The sequence below is a fragment of the Balaenoptera musculus genome, chromosome 14 (assembly GCF_009873245.2).
Source record: "Balaenoptera musculus isolate JJ_BM4_2016_0621 chromosome 14, mBalMus1.pri.v3, whole genome shotgun sequence".
Lineage (NCBI taxonomy): Eukaryota > Metazoa > Chordata > Mammalia > Artiodactyla > Balaenopteridae > Balaenoptera > Balaenoptera musculus.
The window spans coordinates 51,401,699-51,418,065 of NC_045798.1; the positions used below are offsets into that span (position 1 = coordinate 51,401,699).

At 35.9% G+C, this 16,367-nt stretch overlaps 1 protein-coding gene across 2 annotated transcripts in view; it reads right to left on the minus strand.

The window, feature by feature from the left end:
* Positions 1–16,367, minus strand: part of RPRD1A (regulation of nuclear pre-mRNA domain containing 1A) — a 72,704-nt gene that overhangs the window by 15,928 nt on the left and 40,409 nt on the right. The window contains exon 7 of one of the 2 annotated variants that reach the window (XM_036823505.1): positions 15,585–16,358. The exons of the other annotated variant lie outside the window; for it this stretch is intronic. Coding sequence (XP_036679400.1) covers positions 16,239–16,358 — 120 coding nt within the window. The 3' untranslated portion in view covers positions 15,585–16,238. Of the gene's footprint in view, positions 1–15,584; positions 16,359–16,367 lie in introns of those variants that run through there. 2 annotated transcript variants of the gene reach the window in all.

Genomic DNA, 16,367 nt, shown 5'->3' on the forward strand with positions numbered 1-16,367 from the left:
CTTGCTATTGCAGTTTCTTCAAGTTCACACAGTAAGTTCTAGAACCCATAACTCTCAGTTCATTATTCTAATCCATACTCCATACTCACTGAAGACTAACCAAGAGAAATACTTCAGTTGGATGTAAATTTGTACATACAGTATGGCTACAACTGTCTAACATTTTTTATAATTATGCTTACAATGGTGTTTTTAATCTATGATTTTTATAAGATTAAGGAAATACGATGAAGTGTTATCAGGAGCTAAGTGGTTTTAATGTATTCATTTTAATGTAATTAATGTACTTTTCAAATTTCCTTTGAAGATAATGTTAATTAATACTTCTGTGCCTCAGTGTTCTCATTCATAAAACAGGTACAATAATAGTAATCCACCTCATACAGTCACAAATAAAAATATGATCAGTACCTAGAATGGTACCTGCACACGGAGTAAATGCTAAGTATCAGTTATTATTTTATGACAAAAATTTAAATCATCTCCCTTACAATGGAGTTTAAGTGCAATAGCAGGTATCAGGTTAGGCACTGGTAATTTTTCACCCACATAATGTATGGAAATGTTTCCCTTATGCAGGATTGGGATATTGCATTCAAGAGGCCAAAGAATTCTGGGAATCTAAAAACTAATAATCTCTTAGAGGCTTCAAGAGCAGGGTTTCTTGATGAATAGGAGTTTTTGTTGTTGTTTTCATTGAGTGTAGACACTCAAATGAAGGAAAACTGTGCTCACTGATGAGTCAGGAAGGAGTAACAACATGCGATTGCAGAGAGAATGAAATCTAGCAGGCAGAGCCCGAGCTGACGTCCTCAAAGTCAATCTACCTCACTAGCACTAGTCATCCAGATGCTCCACTCCTTCCTACAGATAAATTCTCGGACAGGTCTAGGTAGCGAGCTGAGGAAAAAGAGTCATCTGGCAATACCAGCTGCTGGATGGGAACCAACATTAAATTCTGGCAGGTGTGAAGAACGCTGTACTCTTTGTTCCTATCTTCTTTCTTTTTCCCAGTTTTCCTTCTTCCCACCTTTTTTCTCTCCTCTGTTTTTGTTCCTTTGCCTCATGCTGAGTTCTACTGTCAAAGGAAACTCTTAACTCTGTTATCATTTACAACACAAAGTTCATTTTGTGTGAAATGTACATATACTATATACCAGTATACCTAATACTATGTATATACACTATATACAGAAAATCCTTAAACAGCTTTTGTGACACCAAATTCAGATTTTCACACATTGGTTAGCAAACAGGTCAAAGCTACCCTATCATGATACTACTGTCAACATTTCAGTTTTGTACAGCAGTCTGAGGAGTTACGTGGGTGCTGATACTTGCGATAAAAACAAACAAACAACAACAAAAAATACAAGGATAGAAATCAGACATGATAAGAGTGGCAAATACTTGCCACACAGATACTCCCTGGACTTTGGCTGGCTTGCTGTATGTTCCATGCTAAAAGATAATGAAAACAGAATTTTACTATTCTGAATTGGGATTCAACATCAAAAACTCCAGTAATCCAAAAGTAAAGGGAATTTCACAGATCCAAAGAGAAGACGATAATGCTTCTTTACATTTCATGAGAAAGCAAGAGAAGATGGCAAATTGTTACACATTTTTTGCTTGACAGATTGAAGTTGATGAGACTGCTGTCAAAATCAGCACTGCAATATCCAGTTCAATAAAAACTAAATCCTTCAACTTGAAGATCAGTTCTTCCTGACTATATTATTTTTAAATTGCATTGTCTATATTTAATAATTTATGTCCTTACTAACTTTATATCTCAAATAATACATGGGGGCTTAAAAAACATCAATAACTACAGCAAGGAAGTTTGTAATTTTAAAAAATCTCTCTGGGCAAAAACTGTCCCTCTTAATATATGCTTTTGTTGCTAAAATTTAGTATAATTTATTTTTATTCACATTTTTAGGAATGCATCATGTGCCAACAATGGAGCACTGACTTACTACACTACGTTTAAACTTCATCAGCACAATTTTAGTTTTTCAAAATCTCACAAAGTATCTCACCTGTTCGACTGTTCCACTCTCACCTACTCTCATTTCATAGCCATTGAGGTTTTTATGTCATTGCTTACATTGTTTCCTTGCTTACTTGCCTAGAATTCCCAAACATTCCTTTGTTGATCAGAATAAAACAGTACAGAGCTTTTCATAACATGGCTGTGAGGACACCCTGTTTTCTGATCAATACTAATTAGGGATGGGACAGGATCTCGAGGTGTTTAGGCGTTTTCAGTAGTTTACATTACTGTGCTGAATTCTCTATCAACTATTTCCTAGGAGAAAAGTTCTTCCCTCTGAATCTGCTGTCTTACGTACTGTCCTTCCAAAAATGTTTGATGGTTCCAGTGATGTTACTATCTTTATGTAATTAGACTGTATGTACAACCTACTTGGGTTGTCAGTAAAGTGGACAAGATCCAACATGAATTATCCCAGGGAATGGTTTTCCAGATACAGATGATCCGCATCCCTCCTGGGCCTCACCAGCCTGGAGGAGACACTACCCTTCTCCCCTGTTCCAAGCTTCTACAAAGACACAGACACCTCACCACTGCTACCTGGCCCAGGAAGGGGGGGAATGCACAGGAGTCGACCTCCCTGATTGTTTCCACTGCAGCACCCTTAGTCACTGTGTGTTGTTCCAACTTCCTTCTTCCCAGTGTTCCACTTCTGAGCATAGAGCATTTGTGTAAATGAGATGCTCCCCACCTTTAAGAGGGCACATGCCAGGATGTGGTTTATTTCTTCAATTCAATTCCTGTCAGTAATCCACCTTCTAAGAAGACTGCCATTTGAGGGAGGGGGGCACCTACAGCATTCCTTCTCTTATTAGAGTGGAGTTATTACATACCTCATATGTAATAAATATAATTTCTCCACTTTATCTACATCTATCTTTTAAGCAATCTTTATCAATCATTATGAATAGAACTTTCTGTGACAACGGGAATGTTCTGCATCTGCACTATCCAACAGAGTAGCCAAGAGCCACATGTGGCTACTAAGCATCTGAAATATGGCTAGTGCTGATAATTTAAACTTTATTTAATTGTAATTAATTTAAATATCACTGTGGCTAGTGGTCACCTACTGAGCAGTGCAGCTCCTTATCTCTACATTTCACCTCAACCCTCCCATTTCATCTCTCTCCTTCCATTTCATTTCTCTTCCTGTTTCATCTCCCTCTCTTCATTGTATCTTTATATTTTATATTTATGTAATATATATGTAACATAAGATGTACACATCTTTATTATATAATTATATGATAAAGACAGACTAACTAGGTTTTATAATTTCTTTAATATATATTATCTTTTCTATAAGCTCTAGGAGGTGGAAAAAGCTGCCACTCAGTCTAACATCGTAAAAAGAAATCTATTCTGCTTTTGTTTTCTCTACAGAATAGAGTGAAAATCTAAATCAGGCAAGGAAATAATGTGAACACCACACTTTAATTAAGTCCAAGTCTCTTAACAGAATCAATTACTTTCCAGAACGCTGGGGTAAAAGGTAAAAAACACTTCAGACCAACTTGATTTCTGAGACAATTACATCTCAGATGTCATGAAGAACTACCAAGAAGGTACACACCAGCAAATACTGTACCTAATTCTGAAAAGAGGTAGACTCTATAAACAACAGAGAGGTAGGCCTGGTGCAGATTAAGTCAGAATCTTAGAAAATGATTCAACATATTGTATAAAAGAACTTAGGAATCCAGCTGCAATCACTGAGATGCTAAGAATATAACTAGGAATATAAACACTTCTTGAGAGGACTATAAACGCTTTTTGACAGGACTATAGATATAAAAACATTGCAGACATCTTATACTCTTTTTAGAGTATCCCTATAAATAAAACATAAATTCACTGGTTAAATGATAGAACAGATATAAACTAGTTAGAAAACCTCCAAGTCTTTTTGTTTTGGGCTGAAACTTCTGAGGTACTTACTATATGCTGGGCAGTTTAGCACCCAACTCATTTAAATCTCATAATAACCATATAAAGCAGGTGTAATTATTATCTCTATTTTACAGACAAGGAAACTGAGGTACAGAGAGGTCAAACGCTTTGCCAAATGTCACTCAGCTAGTAAGTGGTGAAGCCAGAATCTAATCTCAGGTAATCCAGTTCCAGAGTCCCTACTCTTCAGCACAAGGCTAAAGTGCCTCTCGATGTGTTCACTAATCCAAGACTAAGACAATTAACAGAGAAAAATTTCTAACCACAGGCATGTTTTTAGCCTTATCTCTCGAACACATAAAAAGATTTTTATCTATAATTTAGAATATATCCTTAAGAAATCTGAAGAAGAAGCAAAGCCAAGAGAACCAAAACAAGAAATAACAAGTCAAGTTTTTTTTAAAAACTCTACAGGCTTAAACATTGACTCAATTAATTAATATAGACATATATATTTCAAAAACTAAGTACATAAGAATCTGACAAACAACTCCAAGATTAAGAATGGCTGACATGGACTTCCCTGGTGGTGCAGTTGGTTAAGAATCCACCTGCCAATGCAGGGGACACGGGTTCAAGCCCTGGTCCGGGAAGATCCCACATGCCGCAGAGCAGCTAAGCCCGTGGGCCACAACTACTGAGCCTGTGCTCTAGAGCCTGCGAGTCACAACTACTGACCCCATGTGCCACAACTACTGAGGCCCACGTGCCTAGAGCCTGTGCTCCACAACAAGAAAAGTTACCAAAATGAGAAGCCCGAGCACCACAACGAAGAGCAGCCCCTGCTCGCCGCAACTAGAGAAAGCCGGCCGGCGCCCAGCAAGAAAGTCCCAATGCAGCCCAAAATAAATAAATAAATTTTTTTAAAAAAGTAAAAAACATAAAAAAGAATGGCTGACGTTTAAAAAGTTAGAGGTAGTCCCAAAATTAGCATGAGCAAAAAAATGCCAGTGCTACACTGTCAAAAATATACGCCACCAAAAAAAAAAAAAAAAACCCTCAGAGCCTACAAAAAAGCTCTACATTATTTATGTTGTAATAAATATTTTATTTACTGGAAATAACTTAAATATTCTTTACTTAAAGAATAAAAAATATAAAGACTCATTATATAATTATTTACTTTGCTTACTGAAATGATCCTTAAGATCCTTTCTCAGAGCCCATTACTTTCACCAAACATATACTTTCAAATACCTATTTACTTGCACAATTCCTAAACCCATGGATTAGGAAAAGTAATCTAAAAGCAGGGAGAGATTGACCCACCTCCCAGAATAATGGAAATAAAAACAAAAATAAACAAATAGGACCCAATGAAAATTAAAAGCTTTTGCACAGCAAAGCAAACTATAAACAAGACGAAAAGACAACCCTCAGAATGGGAGAAAATATTTGCAAATGAATCAACGGACAAAGGATTAATCTCCAAAATATATAGACAGCTCATGCAGCTCAATATTAGAAAAACAAACAACCCAATCAAAAAATGGGCAGAAGACCTAAATAGACATTTCTCCAAAGAAGACATACAGATGGCCAAGAGGCACGTGAAAAGCTGATCAATATCACTAATTATTAGAGAAATGCAAATCAAAACTACAATCAGGTATCACCTCACACAGGTTAGAATGGGCATCATAAGAAATCTACAAACAACAAATGCTGAAGAGGGTGTGGAGAAAAGGGAACCCTCCTGCACTGTTGGTGGGAACGTAAATTGATACAGCCACTATGGAGAACAGTATGGAGGTTCCTTAAAAAACTAAAAATAGAATTACCATGTGACCCAGCAATCCCACTACTGGGCATATACCCAGAGAAAACCGTAATTCAAAAAGACACATGCATTCCAATGTTCATTGCAGCACTATTTACAATAGCCAGGTCATGAAATCAACTTAAATGCCCATCGACAGACGAATGGATAAAGAAGATGTGGTACATATATACAATGGAGTATTACTCAGCCATAAAAAGGAATGAAATTGTGTCATCTGTAGAGATGTGGATGGACCTAGAGACTGTCATACGAGTAAAGTAAGTCAGAAAGAGAAAAACAAATATCAGATATTAACACATATATGTGGAATCTAGAAAAATGGTACAGATGAACTGGTTTGCAGGGCAGAAATAGAGACACAGATGTAGAGAACAAACATATGGACACCAAGGGGGGAAAGTGAGGGGCCGGTGGTGGTGGGATGAACTGGGAGATTGGGATTGACAATATATACACTAATACGTATAAAATAGATAACTAATAAGAAGCTGCTGTATAAAAAAATAAATAAATAGGGCTCCCCTGGTGGCACAGTGGTTAAGAATCCACCTGTCAATGCAGGGGACACAGGTTCCAGCCCTGGTCTGGGACGATCCCACATGCCGCAGAGCAACTAAGCCAGTGAGCCACTGGTGGCTCAGTGAGCCACTACTGAGCCTGCACTCTAGAGTCTGCGAGCCACAACTACTGAAGCCCGCGCGCCTACAGCCCATGCTCCGCAACAAGAGAAGCCACCGCAATGAGAAGCCCGTGCACCGCAACGAAGAGTAGTCCCCACTCACCGCAACCAGAGAAAGCCTGTGTGCAGCAACGAAGACCCAACACAGCCAAAAATAAATATTAAAATAAATAAATAAATAATGAATTTTGCTACAAAAATAAAAGTAGGGAGAGAAAATGCTTTAAGCACTCATTGCTAGCAATAAAAAATATATGAAGCTAACCTACAAAGAAACACATGTGAAGGTTTATAAAAAGTAGACAGTAGCGAATTAAGCAGTATTTTACATTTATATTAAATAGGTCCAAACACTCCTGTAGACTTCACCAAGCTCTGGAGGCAGGACTATTTTACAGTCGTTACACATATTTATACTACAGATTCTCATGTGTGTCACTCTAACAAAGCAACCTGCGCCTGTGGGGACTCCCAGCAGCACGGAGAAGGTCCAAGGACCACAATGACTAAAGGAGTACTGGATGGTGTGGCTGGTGGGCTGGCAAAACAGAGGCAAAGCTCCAGTCAGGTCTGGGCTGACTGCGCAAACTCACAAAACTCTGGCCCTAACATCTCCTCTGACTCTGATTTCCTACGCACTTGCCTCAGAGTCGCAGGGTAAAAGCTGTAATAAATCTCTCTTTTTCAATAGAGATCAATAAAAAACGGACAAAACTCTCCACTCCCACCATTAGACAAGCATGCTGCGAGGAAGGACAAGTACAACAAAAACAACAGCAACATCAACAAAAACTCATGGGAAAAACTGAAGGAAAATAACAGAAAGGAGAAAAAGTGATGAAAAAAGATAAGCAATGTGGAATAAAGATTAGCAATGTGGAATAAAGATTCAAAAGATTCAATATATATGTAATAGGAATTTAAAGAGAAACTATAAAAAATTAACAAAAATAAAAGGCAACATGCATTTTTCTGATAAAAGGGCATATCAATGTCAAGCCAAATTAATGAAAGGCCAATATCCTAGACATATGACAGTCAAACTGTTAAATGTGTATGAGAAAGGAAAAAATACAGTAATTAGGCCAAAAGAAAAAAAGTGACCCAAGAATTCTATATTCAGCCAAGCAGACATTCACAGGTGAGCAGAAAGGAAAGGCACTCTCAGACACGCCAGGAGTTGCACTATTTTGTTATTCTTCATGACTTCCACATCTCTGTCCTTTATTTTGACATAGTTGACTGGAATAGCTTTTCAAGTAAATTTTTTAATGACAAATAATATATGAATAATGTAATAAAATTTAAAAATATGATTCTCTACAGACCACTAAAAGGATCTAGGATTCTATAAATAAAACTGGTCGGTAAGGAAGAAAGAGAAGAGAGGGAGAAACTAAAAGAGGGCTACTATTTCAAATTATGCAATTTCAATATCAGTAGTAGGCTGTGGTTTTTATCTACCATTCTGGATTTCTGGTATATTCCACGTTTTCCCCAACAAATAAATGTGAATGTACACACACACACACACACACACACACACACACACATATAGGTGAACAAATACTTTTGTGAAATTTCATAAATAAAAGTATATAATAAACTTCTAGCAACTGTCCAGAAAATGGAGAAGACTACTCTCAAAACCGTATGCTCCCTTTACATCAGAAACATTCAAGCAGATAGATTAATCTATCTTTTGGGAAGAAAGATTAACCTATCTTTCAGGAAGTGTGCTAGAATAATTTCCAGCACTGGGTAGGTTAGATGATCTTCAAACTATTTTGAGTAACATATCAATCTAAGACTATAACCATCACTTTTCAATGAAAAAACAAAACACTCATTTTAAAAAATGGACAAAGGATTTCTCCAAAGGTGGGAAACAAATGGCCAACAAGTGTATGAAAAGATGCTCAATATCACTATTAGGAAAATGCAAAGCAAAACCACAATGAGATACCGCTTCACATCCATTAGGATGGCTACTGACCAACAGAAACAAGTGTTGGCAAGGATGTGGAGAAATTGGAACCCTGTGCACTGTTGGTGGGAATCTAAAATAGTTGTCATTATAGATGATATAGTATGGTAATAACATTTTCCCAGAAAAATGAAAAACAGAATTACCATATGATCCAACAATCCCACTCCTGGGTATACACCCAAAAGATGTGAAGCAAGAAATCAAAGAGATATCTGCTATGAACCCATGTTCATAGCAGCATTATCCACAATAGCCAAAAGGTGAAAGCTACTCAAGTGTCCACTGATGGATAATTGGGAAAACAAAATGTGGTATTATATATATTATGAAATACTATACAGCCTTAAAAAAGAAATTCTGGCACATGGTATGACATGGATGAACCTAGAGAACATAATGCTAAGTGAAATAAGCCAGTCACAAAAGGACAAACACTGTATGATTCCACGTATATTAGATACCTGGCATAGACAAATTCATAGAGACAGGTAGTCAGGGGCAGTAGGGAATGGGGAGTTGATTAATGGGTATAGTTTCAGTTTTGCAACATGAAGAGTTCTGGAGACTGGTTACACAAGAACATGAATATACTTAACACAAACACTTTTAAAAATGGTTAATATGATCAATTGTGTGTCTATCTTAACTACAATTTTTTTTTTAATGTAAAAGAAAAAAACACTATACCATCACTTTAAGTGCTCCCAGAATTTGTCCCACTAACTACTTCTAGAGTACTACGCAATTTAAAATGATCTGGTAGAAGGCCAAAAGCAGAAAAAAATCATTATGTAAAATAAGGGCTCTGGTACTTATTGCCAACTGTCCTTCACATAGAATGGGTGATATACGAATTTATATCAACAATGTAAGAGTCCCCACTGCCACCTTCCCTTGCCATCGCAGAGGATGTTCATTTTCTTAAACTGTAGCTGACTTGAGCATGAAAATCACATCGTTTATTACTTTTTCTTGTTTTCCCCTACTCCTAGGAATTTGAGAAAATTATCACAGATAAGCAAAGATTTTTAGCTAAAAGGTGATTTAAAACAATGTTTTTCAATGGCAAGAAACTGGAAAAAACAAATGCTAAACACGCAGCTGGCTAAAGAAATACTTCTTTAAAGCAGAATATGATCTAGCTATTAAAATGAATATCTGTAATCATGGGAAAACATTTACAGTAAATGTGTAAAAAGGACAATGTGTAAAAATGTCACTAGATGCTAACGTAATAACTGATTCCATCTTCCAAATCTTGTCAAGGGTTATTTAAGGGGTAATGAGACTTTAGGTGGTCTCTGTGCTTACCAATGGTTTCTAAACTATGAGGAGCACATACCACTTCTACAATTTTTTTTAAAGAACTAAAATTTATTGACCTACTTAAAACCAAAATCATCCTTTCCCCCCCCCCGCCACAAACTAGTTTCTTAGTTTAATATCCTCTTAGTCAGTGCCAGAATTATTTGCCCCATCGTTTTCAATATCTCATTTATCTGATTCCTCCTACTTCTCAGACCCAATTAACAAATTATGGTGATTCAATTGTTCCCCATACCTGCCCATTCCTTTATTTTCTCACTGCTATCATCAACTATGGTTCAGGCCTTCATTACCCACAATATAAAATTTTCCAATTAAGTCATATCTTGGTCTCCCTATTGTAAATCTCTTGCCATTCTAATCCACTTAGCAACCATAACCAGGTCTCCAAACACTACTACCAGTCCTCTCTGTCCTTTGGACTATTATAGCCATCTGCTCGGCCAGCCATTCACTGCCCTTCACAATTTGGTTCCAACCTACTTATCAATCTCATCGCACTCCTAGTAATTCTCAGCTGCTACAGCAGCAACAAATAATTGTAGTAGCTGTCAGTTATTGAGCACTTACTTTGCTTCACACAGGGTGCTAACTGCTTTATATGCATAAATTCCTTAATCACAATGCCTCTCTTGAAGGATATTACTATTATGAGTTCTATTCCACAAAGGAGTTAACAAGCAGAGCGCAATTAGAGCCTAATTAACAAACACAGGCTTAAGGACTGATTTCATTTGTAGCTCCAGTTCTTCCACCAGGTAGCACTGTGACGCTTACAAATTCTGCACTCATGGACTCATGAGTACTACTGTTCATTTGTCATTCATGTTTTCTAACATGTTGTTAATGTGTTATTCTACTAAAGGAAAAAAAAGGGCAAACTGGTAAAATAATTTTAAAATTTCAAAACGGTCATTCATTCTTTTGTTCAAAATGCTCAGCTGCAGTTCTAGAATTCACAGTCCTTGAACACACAACCACTTTTTTTTTAAGTACTGGGCTATACTAATATGACTTAAAATTAGTTAACCTATTTTGTGCTGGATACGACTTTCTTCAAAAACCTCAAGTATCTTTAATCATTTTATCAAAGCATCATTCTTTTGTAACTTAATTACAAAAGAAATCAATTTAAAATATAAACATTACATACTCCTTGCAAACTACATTTGTACTAGCATTCATTCATTCATTCATCATTCGATGGCCAACTATCATTTACTCACTCAACAAAAACACCTGACTGCCTACTAGGAGAAAAGTACTGCTCCAAGCACTTAGGATAGAGCAATAAACATGAAAAACAAAACCAAGTTCTTCTTCTCATGGTGCTCACATTCCAGGCAGGTACAGATGATAACTAAGTATACAAAGTTTTAAACTTCAAACAGTGGTAAGTTCCATGAAGAAAAAATTTTAAAAACAAAAAAACAAAAATGACAATGTAATACAGTGGTAGGGAGCAATGTATTGGCATGAATCAGCAATGTAATACAGGAGAAGAGTAGGTGGAATCAAATGAAATGGATAGAGAAGGGCTCTAAAGAGGTGACAGAGGAACTTAAACCTGAATGAAAAAAGGAACCAGCTAAGTAAAGATTAGGAGAGAGCACTCCAGCCACCTTGTTAGCAATCAGTAAAGCAAAAGCTCTGGGGTGAGAACTTGCTTCATCTGCTTAAAGAGCAAAATGGATGCCTTTGAGATGGTTACAAGATGAGGTTAAATGGAGACTCAAGACTAGTGATCTCATAGACCATATATGGAGTTTAAAATAATATCCAAAAGTGTAATGGGAAGCATTGGAGAGTTTTACATAGGGGAATGATGAGACCTATTTTCTTAAAAGATCAATCTGGCTGCAGTGATGTAGACAGTTAAGAGAGGGAATAGGAATATCAGTTGTTAACAATCCAGGCAACAGACAAGAGTAATTTGGCAGGAGTTATGAAACATATTATTAGTTCTATTTAATTAGACACAAAAGGTCTTCCATTTATATAACAAACTGAACTCATGTTTATCTCCACACCCTCCCAAAAAGTCACTAAAATAATAAAACAATTTATAAGGGCGGAAACCCACAAAGACAGAGAAGAGGGAACCACAGTACACAAATGTCCTGAAATTTTTGGAAGATGGAAAAAAATGAAACAGGGATAATGACCAAAAATAATGTAATTCATCCTGAGTAATTTTGGATAGTCTCAGGACTTTGGGGCATCAACCTCCTTGAAATGTAATGGTGAGTCTTAAGGTTGACAATGAAGAGCAAATAGATATCTTTACATCAATCTGTTAAAACTCATCCCATAGAGCCAAAAAATGAGGGATAAGAAACTAAGCCAAAGATCTGCATTTGGAGATACAAATCACACAGATAAGAGGTGAGGCACTGTTCTGAATACAGATGCCGTATGTTAGCTACCCAGCAAATTTAAAACATTTTCTCTAGAGAAAAGGAATGGCTCAGAAGAGAAGACCTATACAGAGAACGATTATCTGGGAATCATCGAAGACAATGATCTAGTATAATACTATTGAAAATCTTTAACATGAATCAGCAATTTCATCTTTAGGAATTTATCACAAGAGATGATATAAGTGAGTAAAGGGGGCTTCCCTGGTGGCGCAGTGGTTAAGAATCTGCCTGCCAATGCAAGGGACACGGGGTCGATCCCTGGCCCGGGAAGATCCCACATGCCACGGAGCAACTAAGCCCGTGCGCCACAACTACTGAGCCTGAGCTCTAGAGCCCGCAAGCCACAACTACTGAGCCCACGTGCCGCAACTACCGAAGCCTGCACGCCTAGAGCCCGTGCTCTGCAACGAGAAGCCACGACAATGAGAAGCCTCCACTCGCCACAACTAGAGAAAGCCCGCGCTCAGCAATGAAGACCTAACACAGCCATAAATAAATAAATAAATAAATAAATTTTTTTTAAAAAAAAAAGTGAGTAAAGGGTTAATAAAAGAGAGACGTTCACTGGGAATTCCCTGGCAGTCCAGTGGTTAGGACTCGGTGCTTTCACTGCTGAGGGCCCGGGTTCAATCCCCAGTTGGGGAACTAAGATCCCACAAGGCGCGTGGCATGGCCAAAAAAAACAAAAGACGTTCACTGCAATACTGTTTATAGTATCAAACCAATGAAAGCAATTAGTCATAAAGAACAGATAGCTATGATATAGCCATACATTAAAAAGGAAAACACTGACATAAGATGAACATAAAATATTACATGAAAAGGACAATATGCAAAATAATACATGGACCCAACACATGGCGCTAAGCCTTTTGCTTATGTAGCTTTTTTCCTATGATGAAAATAGCTTATTTGCATAATAAATAAAAATAATTAAAAGATTACATGATTCTTGAATAATGGATAAATTAACCATAAAGTTTTTAGACTTAATGATATTTCGATCTCGAAAAATTATCTAAGAAATCATTAAGAAACTAGTTATCATTTGCTTCTTTAAAAAATCCATATAGCTCCATCTTATCAAATTAATTTTAAATTTAAATGAAGTCAATATGATTTCAATGGAAAAACAAAGTAAAATATAAAGAAATAACTGAACCACAGATGAAACATTCCATAAGCTGTTCTCCATATTCTTCCTACTATCCCCTTGAATGATATTTGTAATTTGATAAATCAATAACCATCAAAAAAGCTACATGAAAACAACACCTTCAGCAACACACTTTTAAATCTGCATTTTCAGTGCTATATATTTAAAACATTCTTATATCCTATATTAGGAGATGACATTAAGCATTTCTAATCACTAAATGTCTCAGGCAAAGCAAAATTTATCTTTAAGCATTTTAAAAAAATGGAATTTGAAATTTTTGGAAAACAAAATTTTATAAAAGCAAGCACTCTTGAAAAGACCAATTAAGAAATGTCTACTTAGCAAAACGTCATTTAAAATATTAATTATGAAGGCAAATATATATAAGATAATAAGTGGGAAGAAAATATAATTCATATGCACAATAATCATGATTAGCTAAAATTACAGACATGAAAAATACCGAAAAGTAATAAAAACAAAAATCTACCAAGTAGCTAAATGTGGGTAAAACAAATGAGCCAGTAGAATAGAAAACTGACCACATTCATGTATACACATGTATATATAGAAATAAATATGACAGAAATGGCATTTTACAATACAGTAAAATATAGACTGTCATTAATTGACTAATCGTTAATCAATAAATGACGGGACATTTACTATCACTTTCAGACAATTAGTTATATCCCTACATCATATATACCATGAACAAAAAAATCCTAATGGATAAAATTATTAGGAAAAAAAAACTATAGAAAACTTGTATTTTTGTGGTTATGAATTGAGAAGGTGATCTTAAGTATATCCAAAAAACCTAGAATCTATAAAGGCAAAGACAAATATTAATTTGTCTTAGAACCATAAACTTAGAACCAAACAGAAAAGTAGCCAAAGGATATAGGAAATTCGCAGCAGAAATAAAAAGGCTAATAAATATTTTTAAATGAGCAATCTGAGTGAATAAAAAAATTTTTTTTAACCTATCAGATATGCAAAAATTTTAAAGATCACTGACATTCAGTGTTGGGTGAGGTTGTGCAGGAAAAGATGCACTTGTACTTCAAGGAGTTTAAAAAGGCAAAACCTTTTGGAGGGCTTGAGTACATTATCAACATTTAAACAGACATTCTTTTTGACCCACCTATTCTATTCTACTTCTGAGAATCAATCCAACAGATATACTAGCACAGCTGTACAAACCTGCATCACCAGGATGTTCTCTCTGGTACTACCTATAATGCACAAAACTTAAAGCAACTCAATGGATGCAATCTGACACCATGAGAAGGGACTGACTTAAACAAACAACATTCATACAAAGATTATGCCCTCATTTTTTTTTTAATGAGGTAAATCTGAATATACTGATGTAAGACTACAAAAGATAAACACTATCCTTTCTGACAGCTTTCCCATCCTGACTTCTAGAACTTGGAACTATGATTTGATTTCTCCTTTTAAGAGCCATCAAACTTTGATTTCCAATTTTCTATGGCGGTCTAAACAGGGATTTTATAAAAGCATGTTTTCTTATACCAATTGTATCATGAAAAGAAGTATTAAAAATTGAGCGACAAAATGTTATCATGGCGAATGATTCCCATAGCAATCTATGAAATAGATTTTTAAACATAAATTAGGTTTATTAATTAGGTTTATTAGTCTATTTTAAGTTATCTGCTTTAATAACCAGCTGAAGGCAGTTACAAGTTTAAAAAATGATTCATAATTTTCAAAAATTTTAAACACACTTCACGTTTTCATTCATTACATTTCATGCATTCATTACAAATGCCTGCTTAAGAAATATGAAATAGCCTTAAGGTGGCCTGCTTAAGAAATATGAAATAGCCAATTCCTGAACTGATACTTTAAATTTATGTCCTTTTTTTTTTTTTAAAGAGCAATTAATGACATGTCAATACCTGGTCAATCACAGTTGATGTTCAAAGATGCCTGATAAGTGAAAACTATGTGATGCTATCACAGCTGATATGGTAAGTATAAATCCTGACCTCTCAGTCTCAACTTCAAAGGGATGCCACCTACTTGGTACAAATAAGCGTCTAAATAACTCAAATCATTTTCACATCTTCTGACACAAGAATCACCTAGTTATAAATGATAATTTACAAAGAGTTCTATGGAATAACTTCCTAGTTTATTAGAAATCTAAATATTTTTTACTTGTAAGAAAAGTTTGACATAATTTGGGTGGTTTATTTATAATATGAAAATCCAGTCATGCTAAAAAACAACAAAAAAGTTCCTAGAACACTTTGAGAAAGTGATTACCTCCGAGGAGGGAGGAAACAGAGCTGGAGAGAGAGGGCTTTAGCTGTTGCTGTAATCTTACATTTAATAAGCAAAAACTGAAAGCGAAATTGTCATTTTGCAGGCAGACTCCCTAGGTTCTAAACAACTCACTGCCTCTTTGTGACCTTTAGCAAGTTATTTCATCTCCCAGTACCTCAGTTTCCTTTATCTGTAAAATTTGGATAATAACATTACCTGCTACATAGGTTTAATGAGTTGATATATGTGAAGTGCTTAGAATAGTACCTGACACATGGTAAATTTTAGTGCCATTATTATCATCAGCCTCACCACCTATAATTATCAATCATGAAATCCAGCTGGTACCTGACACATGGTAAATTTTACTGCCATTATTATCATCAGCCTCACCACCTATAATTATCAAACATGAAATCTGGCTGGAAGGCACTGGGAAAAGAGGGGGTTAAGGTGGGATGGTATCTGATCTTTTTTCTACACGTTTCAAATATAAATGCTATTTTTGTTATGAGTGATATATAACCAGTTTAAGTGAGAAAGCAGTATGAAGGAGAATAACAAAGCTTCAGTCTTCAATTTTCAAAAACATGAGACAATTCAGGCTTTGGATTTTGATATTTATTTTTAGCAGGAAGAATATGCTAATGATGATGACATCGTTAGAAGATACGCCCATGTCCAATACCTGCAACAG